The sequence below is a fragment of the Pyxicephalus adspersus genome, chromosome 4 (assembly GCF_032062135.1).
Source record: "Pyxicephalus adspersus chromosome 4, UCB_Pads_2.0, whole genome shotgun sequence".
Taxonomy (NCBI): Eukaryota; Metazoa; Chordata; class Amphibia; order Anura; family Pyxicephalidae; genus Pyxicephalus; species Pyxicephalus adspersus.
Genome location: NC_092861.1, coordinates 154,098,675 through 154,122,982, shown reverse-complemented (window position 1 = coordinate 154,122,982; position 24,308 = coordinate 154,098,675). Strand labels below are relative to the sequence as shown.

The 24,308-nt window shown below is 45.0% G+C and overlaps 1 protein-coding gene across 1 annotated transcript; it reads right to left on the bottom strand.

Annotated features, from left to right (window-relative positions):
• Positions 1-209: 209 nt before the first annotated feature.
• On the bottom strand, positions 210-21,111 carry TTBK1 (tau tubulin kinase 1; the record flags this gene model as incomplete). The annotated part of the gene is given in 13 exon segments (XM_072410046.1): positions 210-1,669; positions 2,270-3,762; positions 10,276-10,810; positions 11,816-11,988; positions 12,702-12,921; positions 13,153-13,307; positions 14,625-14,750; positions 14,836-14,928; positions 15,063-15,128; positions 18,911-19,015; positions 19,867-20,007; positions 20,272-20,345; positions 20,964-21,111. Coding segments are annotated over 13 exon segments (3,735 nt in total), but the record flags the coding sequence as incomplete, so codon positions are not given.
• Between the last annotated feature and the right edge of the window lie 3,197 nt (positions 21,112-24,308).

Below are 24,308 nucleotides of genomic sequence, written 5' to 3'. Positions count from 1 at the left end.
CACGTATCACTCTTTTGTTTCACCCGTGTCTATCACGCATCACTCTCTTTTGTCACCCGTATCTATCATGTATCACTCTCTTCTCTCACCCGCATCTATCACGAATCACTCTCTTCTGTCACCAGTATCTATTACGTATGGCTCTATTCTGTCACCTGTGTCTATCACGTATCACTCTCTTGTGTCACCCGCAGAGTCCAGCCTTTAGATAAGCAGGCTTTATTTGATGACATAATGGGATGATGTCATGTAATAAGAAGCATTATATAGTATGCTCTTCCCCACAATCTGTGATGCTGTGTGAGGTAAAGAGACCTCCAGTCCCCTATCGATCTGTGATACCTCCCCCATGACATGCGTGTGGGGTTGGCTAGATACAGGTGTGGGGATTATACATTCTGGTTGTAGCGTGTAAACAGATTTGTTAAGTCCTTGGACCCCATAGTATCTGCTCAGTTCAAGATCTTCTCATTCCGGAACTTGAAAATTTCCAAATCTGAAACTGTGGGCACATTGTGTTGCGTTATGGTTTACTGGGGTGCTTTTATATTTAACAGTGTGAGGTATGTGCAATGGTCACAGCTGTGTTTTCCTTCTGTCCATCTAAGTACTTGATCTCAGCAGTCTCCTTTATATCACCTTCCCCACAAAAATAGTTACAAAACTTTTGGCAGGGCAAAATGACCTACAGTGCTTGTTGTATCATGTTGGAATTTAGGGTATCCCTGGGTCATGTGACTTGATACATTTAAGCCCTGTAATGTCTTTTTCACGTATGTATGCATAGCATTAACACACACTCGTATATATTTATAGTACACCAGCGTACATAAGGTATATGTTTAGTGATTACTTGGTGCCAATAGTTTCAATGACAGGTGGACGTAGACATGAGAAATCTACTCCATGGAAGTTTGTGTGACACAGGGCCAAGGCAATGACAAAACTATAGAACAATGATGGTGTCACTGCCCTTCAGCTGGAGTTCTGTAGAATCCGAGTTATCGGCTTCACGCAATAGATTAGGGCAGATCATTTATCGTGCTCATTGGCATTCAGAGAAATGTTGTAGATACACCCAGCTTTGTCAAATCAAAAAAACAAAAGATGGCTGCACCCTGGCTAGTAATGCTTTTCTGGTTGTGGGATCCGTCTCTAGCATGTGTGTATTGCGTATTACAGCTGAAAAAAAGCACGATGTTCCCTGACTGTGCCAGAGTGACAGTGGAGTTGGCTCTTGACAACATTCTGGGCTGCCACCTATTATCTAGTGCCCTGCTGTGCTTTAGTTGCCAAGTTTGGCACTTGGACCTTCAGTCTCTGCCCCTTCCTTGTGACAGCAGGGGTTGCTGGGCACTCTCCTGGAACCTGCGCTCGGGCCTGGAGTTTAGGAGGAAGTTGCTGTAGTCGGGAAGTTGTAGCAACTTGTCTTCTTTGTCGGGATGGAGATGGGCTTTCAGTTCTGGAGAGGGACTGGCTACGAGGAGAAGTGCTGAGTGTTCGGGATGGGACCACTGGGCTTTTGGGTGGCCCGCGGCTGACCCTCCTGACATTGGTTCTTGAAGGTGTAGGACTGGAAAGTGGGGGTAACCGCATTTGAAGTGCTTTGGGTTTGTGATCAGGAGAGAGGCCAATGGAGGCACACGTAGCTGCTCGTGAAAGCTGAAACCTAAAATGAACAATGAGAGAATTCAATAAAGGTCAATAGGAAATGGAAAATGGCACAACATTTCATGACACAGATATCATACAGAGGCCCTGACAGGTATAAAGGAAAGGTTTCCACGGTAAATAAGGAAGGGAGCCACAGCAAGAGGCTCGGCGGCTCTGGTAGTTTGATCCGGCCTAATCCCGGCCAGCAACCCACAGCTCCGGAGCCACACATTGCCGACCAGCATTAGTCTGGATCGGACAGGGGGTGTTAGGCCGGAACAAACTACGGGCTAGGTGTATCGGGCCTAAAGGCCAGAGTTTGCCGACCCCTGCTCTAGAGGTTTCTAAGGACTCAATAAGCAATGAGCAATTAGTTCTTCTAAGGACAGTTTAAATGACACCAATGACATTTTCAGCAATGTATAAGGGTGAGATTCTTCCCATTGGTCAGCAATGTATTCTTCCTACTGACCACTACACTAATGTACTGTGAGTATAGTAATTATAGCAGAGGCTCCCCAGGATCTGACAAGTATTTCAAGGGTTCCCCATGTTAAATGGTTGAGAAATGCTGCTGTAGATTCTAGTGTCACATGATCTCTAAAAATGTCCTTACCGCTGTGCCACTGCAGGATCTTTCAGCTTGCTGATAGAAGGCGGGATCAGTGAAAGCATATCCTTTATGGGAGTGATAGGACGAGGAATTCTGCTTCTGGTATTACAAGTCATGTCTTCCTTCCTCATGGAGATTGCTTTCTCCTTAAGGGCTTTTCTTGGGCTGGAGTCATCGGACTCATGTGTGTCTTCCTCAGATCCTGTGGTGGACAATGTTTCTGATGTTTTCCTTCTTTCATCACTAGAGGAGGCAGAAGATGAGCCTGCTGAGGCCAATCTCTGCAACCGGATCTGCCTCTTCTCCATGACAAGGCGTGCCAGGTCTATTTGCTTTGTCCTTTTGTGGAACCTTTCTTTGGCTGAATTTGACATGGACTTATCTGATCCTGTATCTTCCTCCGACAGGAACACGGGAATACGACTTCTAAAGCGAATCCCCATTTCTTGAGTCACAGTCTTGCTGGTGCCAACATCAGTTTCATTAAGGCGATCGGTGTAAAGCACAATCTTTTCTTGCTCCTTATTTTCTTTGCACAGGTCTATGGTTTCCTTCCCCAGCAGCTCTTCAGACTTACTAACTCCATTAGTAGCATCTTGGTTGGCCTGAAACTCCTCTCCAACCTCTATATTACTTGTGGAGACTGCAAAGCCATCAACTACAAAAGAGTTTATTGCACCAATAGCTTTCTGTGCAGCAAGTTCTGCAGTTTCCTCCTCAATATTGGGCTCATCCAACTGCCCAGGGATGGAACTCTCATCCAGCCTTATCAGCTGCCCAGTGGAAGACATAACATTTAAGTGTGTCTTTTCAGCAATGTGAACAAATGTGCGTTCAACTTTGGTAAAAGGGGAGGAGGCGGTGGCGGCAGCAGCTGTGTTTGCTGGTTTTGGTTCTGATTTCAGAATGGAAGATAAAGTGCCTGGCTCAGACACATCCAACTGACTGCCAGTAGGCTGGGGCTTCTCCCCTTGGGGGGTCAGCGCATTGAGAGTTCCCAAGTCAATGTCTGGCATTAGTTCATTGGTAACTGGTGACTTCTTCATGTCTCCAGGGGAAAACAGTACTAAGGTCTTTGATCCTTCTTCTAGTTCTATGTCATTCTCTGCTGTGGAAGCCCGGCCCTTTGAATCTTTCTGATCATCTGCCAGTAGTGTAGAGGGAGCCCCTTCCTGACTGTGTTCGGTGCTCTTCTGACTGACATCACTGCTTGAGCCACTATGGAGGTCAATGTCTTCTCCTAGAAGCTCAGCTTCCTCTTGTGTCTCTTCTTCAGCCTCCTCTTCCCGTGGGTACTTGCCATTAATAATGATGTGGGGTTCAGGAGGATGCATAGCTGGCAGGACTACACTGGAAAAGTCCACCCTCTTTATCCGGTGAGGAACGCGCAGCATTTCTTTACTATCTGAAATATCTTTCTTGAAGTCTTGATATGACAAACTTAAAGGCACCATCTTGGGCATTCCAGTAATATCAAAGTGCTTCAGGCTGAAGACCTGTGAGAGGTAACAAGAGAACAAATATTGAAAGGAATGTCAAGAGCTCTCATTCCAAGTACACAATCTGAAATGAAGGAACGCAACTGTGTTATTGTACCAACAATATTATCTTACCAACATATTACCCAGATTTGTAGAAAATGCACCACAATGTAGTGCATCACCCAGTGTAAGCAGAAATCATTATTGTTGCTAAGTGTTGTTATAAGAAAATTCTTATATTTACGTGAACCTGTCATTAAATAATAGTGTGTGGCCTGGGTTACTGGTTCTGATCTCACTCTACTCCAATGCGTGTTGCAGCTTGGACACTTTTTTCAGCAAAACGACTACAAAATCTGTGCTACAGATCCATAAAATTTGTGCAGACTCTGGGTTTTAGGCAAGGTCTGCCTATTCAATGTGATTCCATTCCTAAACACTGCAGGAAAGTGCCAAAAACCAGCGTAGAGAAAAAACAGATAATACCATTCCCTGACTTCCGTGGGATGACAACATGCTGCTGAGATCCACAGGAATGCTGAGTAGCCCAAATCTGGTCAGAAGATGCTACAGCACAATGCAGGGTTATCATTCACAAAAGATTAAGGTAACTCAAAATTCACCAAAAAATTCTCATCATCTTCCCCTACAGAAGTCAGGGAAAAAGAAAGTATCTTATCTTTTTCCCCCTACAGTTTACTTCCAAGAGGGGGGCACCCTGAATAATAAGATCTGTAAGGACTTCTGCAGCCAAATATCTTTAAGACGTTGTAAATGTATTACATCTACGATAAAATACTGATTGACTCAACCCAAGAGAAAAACCATTGCAAGGGCAGAATCGTGTACACGTGTGTGCCGTGTGGGTGTGTCAAGCATAAAACTCATTGGAGTCGCATTTGGGATATTAGAAGGAATGCTGTAACTACAAGTGGTGTAATACTCTGCTCTGGATGGTTTATTACACACTGCAAATAATTTCCTCTAATGACCAGTTTTTATGTACCCAGACTGGGCCTTTCCCATTAATGTAATTCACGTAATAGAAGTGACCCTCACAGGAAGATTCTGTACAGAATGTTTAAACCTCATCGTAGTATATGGGGCCTTGTACAACGCTCCTCTCAGGTTTACATCCAGAATGATTGGTTTATATCATAAATATAAAGCCATTTATTTCAGACTCTATATAAATGTTTCTGGCTTGTTGCCCATCATTGATGCAGTATATGTAAGCAATGATTTCTATGGAGCAATGTATGGAAAGCAGTATAACCCAATAGATAATTGTGAAGGGGATAAAAACAGCCAATGGCCCTGGACTGGTCTTCATGGCTCCGCCCACTGTCCTGGCCCCTTGTTCCTGGGATTAGTTATGTGAGTGATGCAGACACATTGGTGGATTTCCAGGTTTGCTGGATCCCCCAGATTCACTGATGAAAGTGTATCCTCTCAAGCCTCGGAGAGCTTTATGAGTCAGGCCTATGGTGTTTGCATTGGGTCATTGGAGGAGTTTGGGTTCCTTTCCGCTGTCTGGTTAAACCTTCTCAGCCTGTCCAGTGGATTCTGGGTGTCCTATGGAATTGCTGGTTTAATTTCCCGCCCTTCCAACAAATTAGCAGCATTTATTCCCACATTCCGGAATCCAGGCCTTCAGTGAACCACAAACCTACCATGATAGACTTCCTTGATCCCTGGCTTGGATGGCCCACTGACAGCTGCATGTCCACAGTTTCACCATTGATAATCAGCCGTTGTGGAGCAACAAGACACCCTATGGGCTAGTAATGGGCCACAAAATGTCTCACATAAGAATTTGATAGATCTAATCATTTGTACTTCAGAACATTTCCTGCAGGGATGAATCTGACAATGCAGAAAAGGTGAATTTTATACCTACCTACCTACTTACCTCCCATGACCGGTGTCAGCCCCTCACCTGTGCAGTGTCAATGGTCGCATGCAGTGGCCCCGGTGTCAGTCACGGTCAGGACACGGTGTAGTTTGCAATTTTTTATTATTGCATACAATACATTTCCCTTTCAGTGTCTGCAGACAATCAGACATTCTCTCTCCTCTAATTACTCCATTTCACAATTGATTTCTCATTTAGAACTTTGGATATTGTAAAAAGTCTACTAAATAATTTACAAATTAAAAAAACGATAAGTGTGTAAATCCCCGTCACATGACGCTGCCACCTGGGGCATGGGGGGTGGACACTTCACTACCTGTGCAATAAGAAGTGAGCACCAGAAAGTGGCAGCCAATCAGAATCCACACTGCACCCTCAGGGATTGTACATCATGTAGATCTTCCAATAGAAACGTTGCATGCACAATACTTTCAAATACAGTCACGCCGATAGGCTCAGTATGTTGCCGTTCCATTCAGCCACATTCTGTGGGGTGGGGTACTAGCTCACAGTTTAACTTCAAGTGCACAATTTTCTTCTTTCATAAGACCTTGATATCTAAGAAATTCAAGTTATCGAGTCAGGGGCACATTAATGAGGTCCATGGATTACACTGTCATCGTGACGTGTTGCGGCCATGTTGCTAGAGGCCGGTGCCACTGACACGACAACTCAGCAGCATCAATTTAAAGTGAAAGCTCGGTGAGGGTCTCCCCTCCGTGTGAGGTCTGCGTGTGTATTTCATCATACAACATAAAACATCCTGGAGGCAGCACAACTCCATGTCCGACTGACAGGGAAAAGGATTCCAGAATCCCCTCCTCCCACCGTGGGCAATAGGGACACACGCAGCATATAGCAGTACTGGGATTAGTGCAGGAGAATTGGGAGGGGATATATGGCATGGGGAGGGGTTTGGAAAAATGGGGAGGTGTTATTTGGCATGGGGAGGGGTTTGGAAAAATGGGGAGGTGTTATTTGGCATAGGGAGGGGTTTAGTTTATAGGGAGGTGTTACATGGCATGGGGAGGGGTTTAGGAAAATAGGGGAGAGGTTTAGTAAAAATGGGGAGGAGTTATATGGCACGGGGAGAGGTTTAGGAAAATAGGGAGGAGTTATATGGGGAACGGGGGAGAGAGGATTATAATTGGATTTGGATCTCTCTTTGGATTATAGTTAAGGGAGGAAATAAAGTAAAATATCTCATGATCTCCTGTCTTGTAGCGTCTGTGACCCATAAGGCACCCTGACATATGTACAGACTCTATTTATATTGCTCAATAATCGGTGTTCATAATCATTGCCATTGAGGGATAGTAAATATGAAAGTAAAAGGCCTGTGCACAGCATGTGCCCACAGATCTCTCACTGGATAGAGGAACTAATAGAGCCTGCACAGATTGACAGATACCAGAGCACTGTTCCACCCAGAATTTTTTTAAAGCCGGGTAACCACCCAAACCCCAACCCTTGAGTAACCACCCAAAAACAGCTGGGTGGTCACTGAAAAATGCTGGGTGGTGTGCCCAGATAAAAGGGTCTGGGGAGAACACTGCACAGGAATGACAAAATGCAATTTATAAGGCTAATTTGCTGTGTGACGCAACACCCAGACTAATCCACTCATAGCCAGGACCATGGAGGCAGTGGAGAATGTCATGGGCAGAGAACGAGAACTACAAGTCTCAGCATGCTTCTATAGATGCTGGGACCTTTAGGTCAGTAGGCTGTGCAGGTTTGTTGCAGCACGAGGCTCAGTACTGCTATACACTGCGGCACATTCCTTTCCCAAAGACACCTTTGTATTGAGCCCTTGGTTATACTTAGGGCCTCCATTGCATTTTAGGGTTTAGCGGGTAGGCACAGCGGGGTTGCTAGTATGGGGGCAGGCAGGTGGCGCAGGCTCGGGCTGTGGGGCATGCAATTCCTGTGCTCCGCCAGGTCTTCCTTCTGCAGTGCAGGTAGTCTCGCAGAGACCAGAAACTGAAAGAAGACAGCGAATCCACGCAGTCTCTCCTATTGCATGTGCAGCTGGCTTGTATCCACAGTTTGTTATCGTCATCAGCATAAAAACTACGGTGCAACAACATAAAGCGGGCAGGTCCCATCATCTGCATGGTGTCCATTCTGGAGGATACCCCTTGTGGTGCTGCCCCCTACAGGGCTCAGTGCTGGTGAAGGGATGGTGGAGGATGGATTGGCCGAGCACAATAAAGTCTCCAGGAATTGGACGCACACAGAGCGCTCTGTGCAAGCAGAATGGAGCAGACTCATTAAGGGGTAAATCTCTTCACCAACACGGGGTTTAGAGGCTTTTATTCTGGGGATGAAAAGGGGCAGAACTTTGTACCTTGGAGAGGCGGGAAGCTCGTAGATGTCTTCAAATATTGCATTTTATATTCCAGGCTCTCCCTGATCATGGCTGTCCCTCCTCTGGCCTTTCATGTCTCCAGTGATGGCACAACTATGTTTTGTGTGTGAAGCGTGCCCACACCTGTTGGAGCTGGGAGCGGGAGATACGCAGCACAGAGGGCACCAGTCTGTGGTTGCCAGCTGGCAGAGGTGGATGGCGGCGGTGAGGCAGGCGTACGGGACTGCTCTCGGCGGAGCGGCTGCGCTGGATGAAGGTGCCTGTAGGATGTGGATAATGTTCTGTCTCCAATGTTGAGGATGAGAAGACGGAAGACGCCAGTCTACGGAGGGGGCTGTACCTCGGCAGGGGGTGCTGGGAAAGCCTCTCCTCCTCCAGCTGAAAAACATCAAGAAGAGCGGAGGGAAAGGAGTCAGGCAATGTTGAGACTTTCTTCCTGCTTCTAGCTACGTGTGGCGTTAGTGCATGGTGTGGGCGTCTTCGGGGAGCACCCCGGCCTGCACCACCTGCCCCTTCCCAATAGACCTCCCTTGTGGAGGAAATTAAGCTGTGTAGCTGGGAGGCTCTGACGAGCTGATTTTGCTGCAGTCAATATAAGTTTACACAATACAGAAGAGATAATGGTGGAGCGACACAGAGCTGTACAGAGAAGTCAGGATTACTACAAATTACAGAAGCTGGGTGGACTGGAGACACAAAAATCATAATTAAAACAGAACACCAGAACCCTCCTGACCCATTGCAAAGGTGATGACACTGACTAAACACTACCAAACCCCTCAAACTGACATTTATCCCTATGTACAACATACGGCTGGGGCCAGTCATTCACTCCCCATCGTGTCTCTAGTTTATATTTAGGGGTTTTATCCTCAGTGAGAGCTGCAGTGCCACATGTGGGAGCAGAGCATTGGACACGGAGGAGAGATGTGCGCAAGGTGAAGGATATGGGCCAGGTGGAGTGGAGGGGTCATGCTGGGTTTAGGGGGTCACACAGGGTGCAGGGGGTCACTCCAGTTGGAAGGGGTCACACTAAAGTCTCTGGCTAACAAAAAAAACTGAGCTACCAGGCACTTCTCTATGTACACATGAGGATGCAGCCAATTTATCCAACCAACCATCCTTACTGTTCAGTCACTGCTGTCAAACATTCCAGAAATATAATCTAATAGATGAAATCTGGAAAAAAACAAGGACCATATACAGGCTGACCCCCTGATCCACCATCCCCCAGCTACAGATCCACCCCATCCTACAAAGCCCTGACCACTGCAAGGGAGGAGTAAGAGGAGTCAGAAGAAACTTCACTTCAAGCTTCTTCATTCAGAATTCTATCTACAATATGGAATCCACATCAAACCACAGCCCTGATCATATAATATCCAAACTGATAACCTGACTATCATCCCAGGCTCCTTGGTTGCAGCCATAATCACCACAACCCTGATCATGTGTTCTCATGTATAATCTAGTATTACTCTTTGCTCTGTGTTCTTGCTATACGCTGGGTTTTTCGTGTTCCCCGTGCTGGTGACTTGTCATAAGACCTGCACAGTGCAGGGTTTAGGTCGCTCAGTATAAAATATCCTTAATATCTCTTACTGGTTGCTTTTATTTGTCATGGTGCTACAGAGAGATACTTCCTGTGCACACAAGATTGAGAAAATGCCGCTGATGTTCTCAGGACAAGGACTACATTGGAATTATTACTCTAAATCATAAAAGGTATTTCCAGGAACGGCATTGATCTAAGCAAACTGCTGCCATATTCTGCCCCAGTGTGAGATTTTCTGCTCTTGGAAATAAATACCCCACAAAGGTAACAAGGAGGCAAAAACTGGATGAAGATTTTGTCTTATCACAGCACCGTCACCCATTGTTCTTCATCTGGGTCTCTTCATTACAATCTAAGCAGGAACCCCACCAACACCTCTGACTCTACTCTACACTCATTCAGGAACTCTTCTTGCCTCCTATTTGTGTCCAATATGGATATTGCTCTTACTAAATGGCATCTGCAGCCAAAAGCCTGTTGGTTACATCCCTGTACTCTCTACAGTGCTTGCCAGTACCAGGTGACAATACTGTGACCAGTGTTCTGCAGGGAAATCCTGAATAGGTATGTACCACCTATAATGTGTACAACCAATGGTATGGCTAATGGTACATGTCCCACACTTGCCATGTGTCAATCCCCCAATACAGAATATGCAGTCATGGTAGGTGATATATGACATCTTACCTGTCTCTGAGGTCCGGTGGGGTCAGACTCCCTCCTCCGTTGTCGTGATGCAGAATGGGATTGTGATGGACTTGCAGGTGGAACATCCGCTCTGCCTTCAGAACCTTCATGTCGGGAAGAGGGTTCTTCCTCTGCTACAGTCTGCATGGTTCGAGGCCGAGCTTCATGAATTTTAGGCCTCACTGCAGCATCTCCACCCACAGCCTTCCTCCTCTCCTCCCCATCATCTAAAGGTCGGAGCTCCTCAGGTTCTTCATCCGTTGTGCCCGAGGTTGTGGGTTCTGCTCCAGGGTGGAAGTCCTTAAGCTCAGTCTCTTTGTCTATGATGACCCATTCCTTACTGTCAAAGTCTTCCTCCTCAGCGAGCGGGACAGAACGGAAGGCATTGCTCAGAGCTTCATGTTCTACAGATGCTGAGACTTCCATGCGGCCGCTTGCTTGCCGGTCAACCTGGCCAGTGTCAATGGACAACATCTGAGCAGGCTGCGATGAACACACCTGGCGGGATGGAGAAGCAGGGAGGTCCATACGGGATCTGCAAGGTACAAAATGCAGACATGAGGGCAAAAATATTTTACGCCATAAAATGTTTATCTTCGGTGCCTGGTCTAAAATCTGAAAATCACCCATTTTTTTTTTTTTTTTAAATCCAACTCATTTCTATGATAGCCAATCAGAAGGGAATACCAGACAATTTGTGTATCCTCCCTGCCTCACTTCAGTTACTGAGGTCTCACTTCACTTGTTGAGGTCTCACTTCACTTGCTGAGGTCTTGCTAAACTTACTGGGGTCTCACTCAACTTACTGGGGTCTCACTCAACTTACTGGGGTCTCACTCAACTTACTGGGGTCTCGCTCCACTTACTGAGGTCTTACTCAACCTACTGAGGTCTCATTCCATTTACTGCAGTCTCACTCCACTCCGGACTGTTGACACGACAATAATGGAGAGAGCGGGCTTGTGTAGTTGGGGACTCAGGAGTAGCCCAGACAGGGGAGCTGGGAGGTCTCACTCTACTCACTGAGGTCTCACTCTGCTCACTGAGGTCTCACTCTGCTCACTGAGGTCTCACTCTCTTACTGAGGTCTCACTTCACTTGTTGAGGTCTCACTTCACTTGCTGAGGTCTCACTTCACTTGCTGAGGTCTCACTTCACTTGCTGAGGTCTCGCTCAATTTACTGGGGTCTCCCCCAAATTACTGGGGTCTCACTCCACTTACTGAGGTCTCACTTCACTTACCGAGGTCTCACTTCACTTGCTGAGGTCTCACTTCACTTGCTGAGGTCTCACTTCACCTGCTGAGGTCTCACTTCACCTGCTGAGGTCTCACTTCACTTGCTGAGGTCTTACTTCACTTGCTGAGGTCTTTCTCAACTTACTGGGGTCTCCCTTAACTTACTGGGGTCTCGCTCCACTTACTTAGGTCTCCCTCCACTTACTGAGGTCTCACTCCACCTACTGAGGTCTCATTCCATTTACTGCAGTCTCACTCCATTTACTGCAGTCACACTGCATGTGTCAGTGTGCAAGCTCTCACCTCCTTTCCGGAAGGTCAGCTCTCTCTGCTGTAGACATCCGGTCAGACTCCGGACTGTTGACACGACGATAATGGAGAGAGCGGGCTTGTGTAGTTGGGGACTCAGGAGGAGCCCGGACAGGAGAGCTGGGACATCCATGGCGGCTGTGATCATCATCCATCAGGCACTGTGTCTGGGGAGGGAATAGGCCACACTTATTATTACACCCTGAGGATTTCAGTCATTACAGGCTCACTACAGGCTACACACCTTAGATTGCTGGCGTTGGAAAGGATCTTTCATGATCCTTTCCAATGACAAAAGACTAAAAGATGAATGAACAAGTGTTGTACATACAGCACCATTCTGCTCTACCGAGGAGGGGGAGCGACACCCCACCATGCGCTCTCCCCTTCCCTTGTATTACAGTCGTTCGTGGATCCACCAGGATGGATCCATGACCGACGAATGGCAAGGCTGTACACAGCCTTAGAATAATAGCGACATCTCACTGATAGAAATATATCCAGGAATTGATTCCTAAAGATCACACAACTAAGATTTCTCTGTCTTTAGAAAACCAGTTTTTATTACATTCCTTCTGAATGTTCAAATGACATCTTTTGATGCCTCCGGGATAGGTGTGATCACAGGATAGTCAATGATCACCTAAATGGGGGTAACTGATCATATAAAAATATTCATATACATTGGCATTGAGTGATCACATGACATCACACAATGGTCAGTTTTTATTGGTCCTGGCAGGAGAACTCCTTCTAAGGTAACTCCACAATGGAGGATTTTGATTGGCTCTGATAACTGAAATTATCAGTATGTATCTAAATAAATTCTGATTACAAATTGCTCTGATTGCCCACAGCTGACCCACTCCCATCTCCCTACCTTGCTGATACTAATTCTGAGCTTATTCCGATTCACGTCTGTCTCCTCCCAGACTTCGGTGTCATTAAACCCAGTGTTTGGGACCTGACCAGTGATGTCTGCTGGTCGCCCAGGAAGGACAGGAGGGGCATTCTCTTGGTCACTCAGGTGCTCCCCCTGTAGGACATCTTCAGTATTCTCCCTCAATAAATCCCCTGGCACTGGAGTCACATTCACCACCCTGCATACAAAGACAACAAGAGGTTCATTAGAATGTCTACATCTGAAAAAATATAAAGATAGAAGCATATATGACAAGAGTGATTAGACAGGTAATGATTCTCAGTTCACAACGACTTCCTACTGGTAAAGTAATTGTTGTACATAAAAGGTTTTATGAGGCCAGTTAGATTCTGGGAGAGAACAAGAAGACAATGAGAAAAAACAAAAAGCATACAAGAAGCAAACTCACCCAAACATGGCAGCTGTCTGTCGGGTGTTCTGCTGCGGTGGGGTGGAGGTGCTGGTAGAGAGTAAGATGTCTGTTCCACCCTTCTCCCAATCAAAGGCCTCATTCTCTGTGATTCCTCTCTCCTTCATACTGTTCTCAAATACAGACATAATCATCTGCAAAGGTGGAAAAGATTCCATTACACAACGAGAAAAACCCAAACCAAAGGAAAAACTTCATCAGAAATGATGATCAGTGCAATTAAATACCCAGCAAATATAACATTTCTAAAATACACTGCAATCTGAGTGTCTGTACCGCTCTACTGCATATTGATGTCTCATACAACGCCTGTACCTCTCTCCTGTATATTGGTGTCTCATCCAATGTCTGTCTGTCTGTACCTCTCTCCTGTATTTTGATGCCTCATCCAATGTCTGTACCTCTCTCCTGTATATTGATGTCCCATACAATGTCTGTCTGTACCTCTCTCCTGTATACTGATGTCCCATACAATGTCTGTCTGTACCAATATCTGTCTGTACCTCTCTCCTGTATATTGATGTCTCATCCAATGTCTGTCTGTACCTCTCTCCTCTATATTTATGTCTCATCCAATGTCTGTACCTCTCTCCTGTATATTGATGTCTCATACAATGTCTGTCTGTACCTCTCTCTTGTCTTTTGGTGTCTCACTCTCTGTACAATCCTACAGATCTGACTGTAGCACTCTTCTGTTATCAGAAGTATCTCCCGCTGTACTCTGCTACCATTCTGTCTCTCTGCTGTCTTTTAATGTATCACCCCCTGTATACTTCTACCAGTCTGTCTGTATTCCTTCCCTGTCCTTCAATGTATCACCCTATGTAACACCCTAGTATGCCTCCTGTACTCCAATGTATACCCTCTGTCTATCACTACCAATCTATCTGCAGCTCCCTCCAGTCCAGCAGTGTATGACCACTTGTACACCAATAGAACGCCTGTGCCCATTTCCTTTCTTCTGATGCATCTCCCCCTTAATGGCTTCACAGCTCTCTGCACTTCTGTCTTCCTGTGTAACTTACCCTGTACACTCAAAACTGTGTATTACCCCTTAATAAATAACTGCCTATCTGTTCTTCTTGCCTCCTCTGTGTAACACACTCTTTAATATGCTCCTTGTATTCGTTTCTCCTGTGTCCACCAATCTATCTGAACACAGAGACCAGACCATTACAGCTTTAATATTCTTTGTTAGATATTATCTTTGTATAAGACTACCTATTTACCTGTGCTTTTCCCTTTTACCTAAACATTGATACCTATCACTCATGTTTTTAAGTTTGTTTTTCCTACTTACCTACCAGGAGATGAGGAACTACCTAAGAGCCTGGGCTCATTCTGGGCCTTTTATATCTCCACAGAGGAATTTTCCAGTTCAATTAGACCCTCAGGAAGATTCTCATTAGACTACTGAGCAATAGCACCCTGGGTGGCCAGGAAAGTGTTACCTGGTAATCGGGCTTGGTGAAGTAGTCCAGAGAGGATATGTGCTCCAGGAAGAGGTGGAACTCGGAAGGCATGTGTTTCAGCAGCATTCGATGGTCATATTTCTCTTTAATCATTCCCACTTGTTCCTATTGAGAGGACAAAGTGAGCAGTCTGTGGATCATTCTCACAATATTCAGGTCACATGACACAAAACCGTAGCTTAGCTCTTACTTTGTCTTTGATCTTCCTCCATGGCAGCTGACCAACTGCAAATTCCACCAACATATAAAACAAGGACCACAAGTCATCATGTCTGCCCATCTCCTGTGTGATTGGGGAAATATTAACAGGGTGAGACACTCGTAAAGATGTACGGAGAAACAACAGAGGTTTAAAGGGGACACAACCATCCCACATGTCCCGGCAGAATAAAGGCGGGGGGTTCTGTACATTCTTACCCTGTTTTTGTGCGCATTGACTGATGCATAGCGGACTGTCCCTCTGAATCCAGCAACATTGCGCGGCTGTCAGGGAGGAATAAAAAAACATTCAAAGGAGATGCAGATCCCAGGCTAGCCATTCACTATCAGCTCTTATTGTGCAATTATCTAACAGGAATATTTGCAGAGGTTTTCATTCATGTTTTATAAAGACTTAAAGAATGGATCCTTGTTTTTATTTCTTCTGATCATCCCAGCAGTCCACTGCCTATCCAACGCAGGAGCAATAGAAGTTCCCAGTGTGGCTCAGTGGCACTGCACATGTGTGACCTATTGGTAGAAATGGCGTCACTACAGAAGTGACTACACTGAGGACCAAATATATTACAGTGAAACAGATGAATGTGGATGGTAGATGATTGGAGGAATCAGCTTCACCACATTTCAAGATAAGCAGTCTTCTATATGACACAGAGAAGCTCTTCTGGACAAACTAATATATAATATAGTCAGGATCCCCCAGGATCTCCCAGGTTCTTGCTAGGAAAATGATTCCAATATCAGAAATGAGATGACAACTTTACTCTCCCCATAGATTTATCTGTTCTCTAACCCTTAGTTCCAGCTGTGTTCCCATTGATATTTATTGCCCTGCTAACCCCTCCTTACCCAGGTTCAACTGATATCCTAAATTCCTTGTTACTCCTATCAGTCCACCCATATTCACGACCCAAAGCATTTCTATTTAAACAACAGGCTAGGTCACAGGCCCAGATTCCAAGGGCCACATTTTTAAATTGGGAATAATCCAGGGAACTGAAACAGGAATTGGACATACAAATATACTCTGCAACTTCCATCTTTTGGCTTTGGACTGATTCATCCACCTGGACTCCAACACATCCTCTGCTGCTGCCATTCTGAACTGCTATCTCACCAAGCAATCTCTGTGACTGACTCATCCCACTCCTGGAACTCAGCAAGCTTATAAGCCTCACTACAACCCATATTATAGGACTGCTTTCATGGACTGTTTGCCACATTGTTTATTGTACTCATATGGTTCACAATTTTCTGGTAAAATGTAATATTCACCCTGCACTCTCCTTGCTGGCTCTATTCCCTCTCCTCCCCAAATGTACCAATATGACTCTCTCTTCCCTACACTTTCAGCAAGATACTCCCTTCTCTTAACCTCATCCCCATTCACACTACTCTCACTGCAACTTGGCCTTCCTCCTCTGCCTCTGCTCTCTCCTATGGAGGCTTGCACTTTACACATACCCCTAGGTCTGGCAATATGGTAGGAGGTGGTGTGGGTCTCCTTCTCTCACCTAACTCTAATTTTTGGATAACTTTGCCTTGGCTCCCACACATTCTTTCCCATGACCTGCCCACCCTCATCCTCGGTGACTTTAATGTTGCAGTGGATGAGCCCAACCATCCTTCCTCCAAACCTTCCTTCCAAACTTCTCTTCATTACCTCCTCCTTTGGACTCACACAGAACATCAACCCGCACACATAGCCGGACACACTTTAGACCCGGTATTTTCTAAACTGCAACCTCAGCCTCATCCTTGACAACGCACCATTTTCCCTTTCTGATCATAACCTTATCACCTTCAACCTATCGAACTCCCCCCCCACCTTTGCCATATCCCAGACCTGGTCAATGGCAGAGAGATATCTGTAACCTTGACCACAACCTTTTCTCAAACTGCCTTGCGTCCCTAACCCCCTCCCTCTCCAAAATCACCCCCCCCAGACGAAGCTGCCACTCGGTTTAACCACGCTCTATTTCTCTGGCTCTGGATAAAGTTGCCCCTGCCACCTTCCACTGTCCCCCGTCCCTGGCACAACAATCACACCAAACAGCTACAAAAGTCTGTTCCTGCAGCTGAGCGCAAGTGGAGGAAATCTCAGCGCTGACTTCATGGACTACAAAGCCAAGCTACAAATCTATAACACAGAGCTCACTGTCACCAAGCAAAATTATTTCTCTGCAGTCATTTCCTCCCAAGCCACGCAACCTCTTCTCTACAATTACCTCCTAAACCCAACACCTACTGCCAACCATACCCACCCCTTCCACCTGTAAATCTGGGAGGGAAGGGGGACAGGGTACATGGTATGGAGAGGAGGGAAGGGGGACAGAGTACATGGTATGGAAAGGAGGGACAGAGGACAGGGTACATGGTATGGAGAGGAGGGACAGAGGACAGGGTACATGGTATGGAGAGGAGGGAAGGGGGACAGTGTACTTGGAAAAAGAGGGGAGAAGGAGGACCAGGTACATGGTATAGACAGGAGGGAAGGATGAAAGGGAACATGGTATGGAGAGGAGGGAAGGGGGAGAGGGTACATGGTAAAGAGAGGAGGGAAGTAGGACAGGGTACATGGCATGAAAAGGGGAGAAAGAGGACAGGGTACATGGTGTGGAAAGGAGGGAAGGGGGACAGGGTACGTGGTGTGGAAAGGAGGGAAGGGGGACAGGGTACGTGGTATGGAAAGGAGGGAAGGGGGACAGGGTACGTGGTATGGAAAGGAGGGAAGGGGGACAGGGTACGTGGTATGGAAAGGAGGGAAGGGGGACAGGGAACGTGGTATGGAAAGGAGGGAAGGGGGACAGGGTACGTGGTATAGAGAGGAGGGAAGGGGGACAAGGTATGGGGTATGGAGAGGAGGGAAGGAGGACAGGGTACTTGGTATAAAGAGAAGGGAAAAGGGATAGTGTACTTGGAAAAGACAGGAGAGAAGGAGGACCGGGTACATGATATGGAAAGAAGGGAAGGATGACAGGTACATGGAGATTAGGGATGGGGGAGGGGGTACATGGTATAGACAGGAGGGAAGGATGACAGGGTACATGGTATGGAGATTAGGGATGGGGGAGAGGGTACATGGTATAGAGAGGAGGGAAGTAGGACAGGGTACATGGTATGGAGAGGAGTAAAGGGGGACAGAGTACATGGTAAGGAGAGGAGGGAATGAGACAAGGTACATGGAATGGAGAGGAGGGAAAAGGGACAGGGTACATGGTATGAAGAGGAGGGAAGGGGGACAGGGTACATGGTATGGAGAGGAGGGAAAGAGGACAGGGTACATGGTATGAAGAGGAGGGAAGGGGGACAGGGTACATGGTATGGAGAGGAGGGAAAGGGGGACAGGGTACATGGTATGGAGAGGAGGGAAGGGGGACAGGGTACATGGTGTCCAATCGGTAATATTACTTCTGGCCATTATTAAGTCTGAAAACAATTGTCTGATAAATATGTGATCTCTGACCTGTGACCCTCCCTTTTATAATGAAAGAATAAACAATTTATCTGATTTTTTTCTGTACAATGTATTATACGTTTAAGTTATTGTCATTCTTTGATTGTTATCACCTGCCTGTTAATGTCATTGCTCACTCCTTGTAGCTGCATAAAATCCTTACAGGGTAAATATGTGGCCTCAATGCCGGCTCCCCTCTCTCACCTGTTTGGTGTTGTACTTTGTTCCAACTTATCACTGCTGGGCTGCACATCACCAATGGACTAATAATGTGCAGTTTTGGGTGTCACTGAGGGGTTTTACAACACAAAATCATTTGAAAAGAAAATAAGAAAGAAAATAAAAGTGTGGAGGGTGGAGACTCACACTGCGCATCCAAGTCGCCAAAATTAAACGGCCGCACAATGGCTTGAAAAATAAACTGAAAAACAAAAAGAATAAAATGATGGGAACAAAATTCATCAACTTAAAATGATCAGTAAAAGGACCTGCTAGGAAAAGACCACACATGCGTATGGTGCCCAGGAACGTGGGTGACATGACACAGGAGGAATCTACAGACATACTTTCCTCTCCCAGCATCACTCACCGGTCGCACCTCTCCTGTGGTGTTGGTGTATTGCCGTGCCAGGCCAAAATCCAACATGTAACACTTCCGGTAGGTGGACGGAAGGCGTCCCATGGCAAAGTTAGACTGTAGAGAGAGAGCAGGCCAGGAAATCAGGACTTATCCAGAGTGAGACGATCTGAAAGATGTGTACAACCCTTCCCACTATTTTCATCACAACACATTCACATCAGTTTTATGCTGTGTTATATTTAGAAACACACAAATATTTTCTTTTTAAATAAATATTTAGTACATGATACCTGGCTGGACAGAAGTTTATAAAATAAACAATGAATCACATTGTTAGTCCTGACCATAATAAATAAGGAAGAAAAACTGCCGATGGAGGCTAAGGCTGGGTCTACATGGACATTTTTTAAAAAAGCATGTAAACGTTCCTATTGCGTTTATATGGACTTTTATTAGCTTGTTAAAGCTTGCCTGGTAAAATGCTGGTAAATGCCTATGCCACGTTTTCCTGCGTTATTATGGCCTTTTACTGCGTTTTTAACTAATTTGCATATTAAGTGCTCAAAAACGCGAACAATGTCCCACTGAAATCAATAGAAGCGTTTACCTGCGTTTTTGGGCATTTTTCAGCGTTAACCCAGCATTTTACTTTTTAAAGGCTGGAAGCAACGTTTTACCATATATCTCATAAATGTGTCTCAAGGAAACATCCCGGTGTAGATTAACCCATTGTAATGCATGGGGATTTCAAACAAGGGCTTTAAAAGCCGCAGGTTAAACGCTGGGGAAACAGTCCGTGTAGACCCACATCCCCCACCTATGAACGCTTCTGATTGGCCCTTAAATATACTGTGGATTGTGACAGGTTCACGTTACAGTAAATCATGAAATTGTGAAAATTCTCCATCAGTTTCCTTTTCCCAGAAAACATTCTCCACCCTTGTCTCAGCACTTCTCACACTCACCGGTTTGATGTCACGATGCAGGAAGCCCACAGAATGGATAGAATCTATGGACTCCAGGATCTGCTTGCCAAGGCGCAGTGTGGTGCTCATAGTAAACGTGCCGCGAGGTTGACTGCGACGCAGGTCTGCCAGATTACGACCCTAAAAGGGGATAATGGTGATAATGACTGAACTCGTGACAAACGTACTTCATCTCCATGGGTTGTGTACACAATATTATGCAGAGGTGGTTCACCCCCCTCCATACCATAGGTGGATTCCCATCTTCCTGGCAAGTGTGGGCCCTGTGGCCAACATCCTGGACCACCTCCAGCTACCATTATACTTCATACTGTATATTCAGTGTACAACAAAATGAACTACATGTATCTACCATTACATTATGTACTCAACACCCCAGAGTACCTGTAGCTGCATCACCACATAGTTAAACTTCTCGTTTCTTCCACAGCCGATGAACCTGCAGACGTGGTCTTTTCCTGCAGAAACACAAACGTGTGGACACTGAGGTATCACAGGTAGGAAAAAGGTCATTGTCTTTCCACACACTAAGAATGTATACACTACTATTATGAAAGACAAGGCCTCATAACTGGGCATAATGTGCAGCTTCCAGCAGATGGTTTTCCCATAAGGATGAGGAGCAGAGCAAATAAAACCATCTGAGCTGCATGTGAAGAATACAGAGGAGGCAGTGCTCACCCCGGACTGATTGTTCATGTCATTGCATTGTGTCCCCAACACCCTGGACTACCTGTAGGTGCCATACTAAACCCACATTGTCTATGGTTGTGTTTACTTTATTGTATGCAAAGGCAAGCAATACTACTACAGCACTGAATGCCGCAATGAAATGATAAGTGATATCAGTGTGCAGCGTGGGTCAGGTACATCAGTGAAGGACAGGTGCAATGAACAGTGCTTATTAAATAAAATCAGAGGAAAGAAAAGACACGAGTGAAGTGTTAGAGAATTGAATTGGCGTTTTATGATGGGGACATATTTAGAATATATGAGGATGGAAGGTGTGTACTTCATATGTATGTTGCTCTATTGGCTGACAATGACAACCCAGATTAGCAGACTGGATAACTCACCTTGCAGCTTCTTCAGCACGGCCACCTCCATCTTCAGAACTTGTTTTGGTTGTTGCGCTGATTCTACTTTTAGAGCAACATTTTCCCGAGTCAGCAAATCCATCGCTTCATAGATCTCACCAAATCCGCCACCACCAATTTTTTTTAGCTGTGAGAAAAATGAAAGTTGTATTTATGGTTCGTACATACAAATTATTATCAGCCCCTGCAAATATAGTAACAATGACTAATGTACTAATGTAAATATCAGTTTATGGGGTCATATTATGGCAAAGGCTGAGTAGTGGCAGAACTGAGAGCACACTGAGGGCAATGGAAAAGGCTGAATTCCGGTAGAATTGGTGACACACTACATCATAGTAAGGTATACACATCCCTGGTATAGGTTTTTGGCTCCCCAATATGAGCCATTGGTGAGTGGCTTCTAATATGGCACAGTCACACATTGGTCTCATCACAACACATTTAGGGAATTGGTGTTGGACGGTTATGGTCTCATTATGTCAGAGAAAAGATTGGTAGTAGTGGAAGTTCTGATTGTGTCAGTATTGGTCAGGGTTGGTGTCTTATTACTGCACAATGAAGGATTTGGTGGTGGTTGGGGACTCATCATGGTAGAGGAAAGATTTGTAACTGAAACGTTTGAGGTATATTACCGCACAGTGAAAGGTTGTTACTTCTAATAATCTAATGACATTGTTAAAGTCTGTAGAAGCAATTTTAGGGAGTATGGAGACATTGGGGTTGACTTACAAAAAGAGTTCAGGCTGTTCACTATGTAAAACAAATTATTACTAATTCACTAAACTTAGCAAATATTTTGTGCAGAATACCCAATCACATGCAAAGTAATATTAAAAAAACACCCCACATGATTGAATGGCTAAAGTGAATTAACCCCCTGAAGTGCTGCAGTGAACGGGACTCCTATACAGAACAGCAGTGATTGGATATCACAAAGATCTTCCTTTCATAGACAGAAGAGGCGCATGTTGTCCTGTAACCACAACCATAGGGGGCTAAGGGCTTCAAGACGAAGGGCAATTATTGGGGCAAAAATTTCTATATACAGATGGCCGCCATCACTTAGTATTGCAGCTTTATGTTATGTGCTTCACAAGCCAAACCTTACACAGAGGAGAGGGGGTACTAACTCTGCCCAAACGTCCAATGTACATCGGGGTCCTCCTTACCAACTAGAAATAAACATTAACCAAGATAAATCAGAAATGATAAAAATAGGGGGAAACACAGAGCTGTATATAATAAAGCATTAGATCCTGCCATATGACTATGAAGCAAATATAAGATGTCACATCTGCCGATTCATGTTCTGTGGTTTGAATGGTGGAATCGCAAGCCAAGATATACACAGAGCGCACAAAGGGTCGATTTCAGCTCATCTGCAGTATAAACACATTCTCATCTTCTCATCTTCTTTCCAACACATATAAAAGTGTGGATATTGTGAGTTTTTTTCTTTCACTGCTCTGTTAGGTTCATTTGAATCCATCACAAATGGGTTTCATTATAAAGAATAGTTCTTCCATGCCCCCATGTGACCCCTATGGTGGTCCTATCATCACCTGGAGGAAAGTTTTGGGTCATTATCTTACAGCAGAACGAGGAGTGGTGGAGAGATCTGCAGAATGCTGTGATAGACGTTCTGGATCTCAAGTCGCTCTGTACCAATGGCTGAATTACGATCACACAAATTCTCTGCCATGTCTGACACTTAGTGTCTCTAACTCTAAGAAATCATATTTTTATTTACTCTGCGACATACAAACAGCCTGAGACAAAAGTTTAATTTTTGTTTGTTTACCAAATCTTTTCCAGTCTTTAGTTCCAGACCAACACTGGCTTAGCAATACATTTCTTACCGCTACAAAGCTTTTTGTTACTGATGGAGATTTACATGAATCTATACTTGTCCTGTGAGGTGCCAATCACATAAACTGAAACTCATCGTCTGGATCTGTGGTGACTTGGAGTCTTCCAGACATATTAATGGGAAGGAAGCTGTACTAACAGACGCTGTGGATTTACTTTACAAAATTATAAAATAAAAGACTTACACTAGTTACAGCAGAACGAGGAGTGGTGGAGAGATCTGCAGAATGCTGTGATAGACGTTCTGGATCTCAAGTCGCTCTGTACCAATGGCTGAATTACGATCACACAAATTCTCTGCCATGTCTGACACTTAGTGTCTCTAACTCTAAGAAATCATATTTTTATTTACTCTGCGACATACAAACAGCCTGAGACAAAAGTTTAATTTTTGTTTGTTTACCAAATCTTTTCCAGTCTTTAGTTCCAGACCAACACTGGCTTAGCAATACATTTCTTACCGCTACAAAGCTTTTTGTTACTGATGGAGATTTACATGAATCTATACTTGTCCTGTGAGGTGCCAATCACATAAACTGAAACTCATCGTCTGGATCTGTGGTGACTTGGAGTCTTCCAGACATATTAATGGGAAGGAAGCTGTACTAACAGACGCTGTGGATTTACTTTACAAAATTATAAAATAAAAGACTTACACTAGCAGAGGTTCTAGCACTGGAAAATTACATTTTCCAGATTTTGCTACTCAAAATGTTTTTCATCCTCTAACAAGTCACCTGTGTACCTTTTCCAGTTATTTTATGGCCTAAGACGGATAAAGAGACTTTGTTTAAAAAGACAAACTGGGCTCTGCTATGTTGGGGGTGTAGTGTTCTATGTATGGGGTGTAATAGAATTGTATGATGATGGTATCAAGTGGTGTACAAGTTGGGGGTGTAGTGTTCTATGTATAGGGTAAAATAGAATTGTATGATCATGGTGTCCAGTGGTTGGTCATGATGGTGGTGTAGTGTTCTATGTATGGGGTGTAAAAGAATTGTATGACTATGGAGTCTGGTGGTCGGCCATGTTGGGGGTGTAGTGTTCTATGTATAGGGTGTAATAGAATTGTAAAAAGATGGTGTCCGGTGGTCAGCCATGTTGGGAGGAGTAGTGTTTTATGTATGGAGTGTAATAGAATTGTTTGATGATGGTGTCTTATGGTCGGCCATGTTGGGGGTGTAATAGTATTCGATTAGAAAGGTGTCTGCTGGTCAGCCATGTTGGGGGTGTAGAGTTCTATGTATGCGGTGAAATAGAATTGTATTAGAAAGGTGTCTGGTGGTCTGCCATGTTGGGGGTGTAGTGTTCTATGTATGGGGTGTAATAGAATTGTATAATGATGGTGTCCAGTGGTCGTACAAGTTGGGGGTGTAGTGTTCTATGAATGGGATGTAATAGAATTGTATGATCGTGGTGTCTGGTGGTCGGCCATGTTGGGGGTGTGGTGTT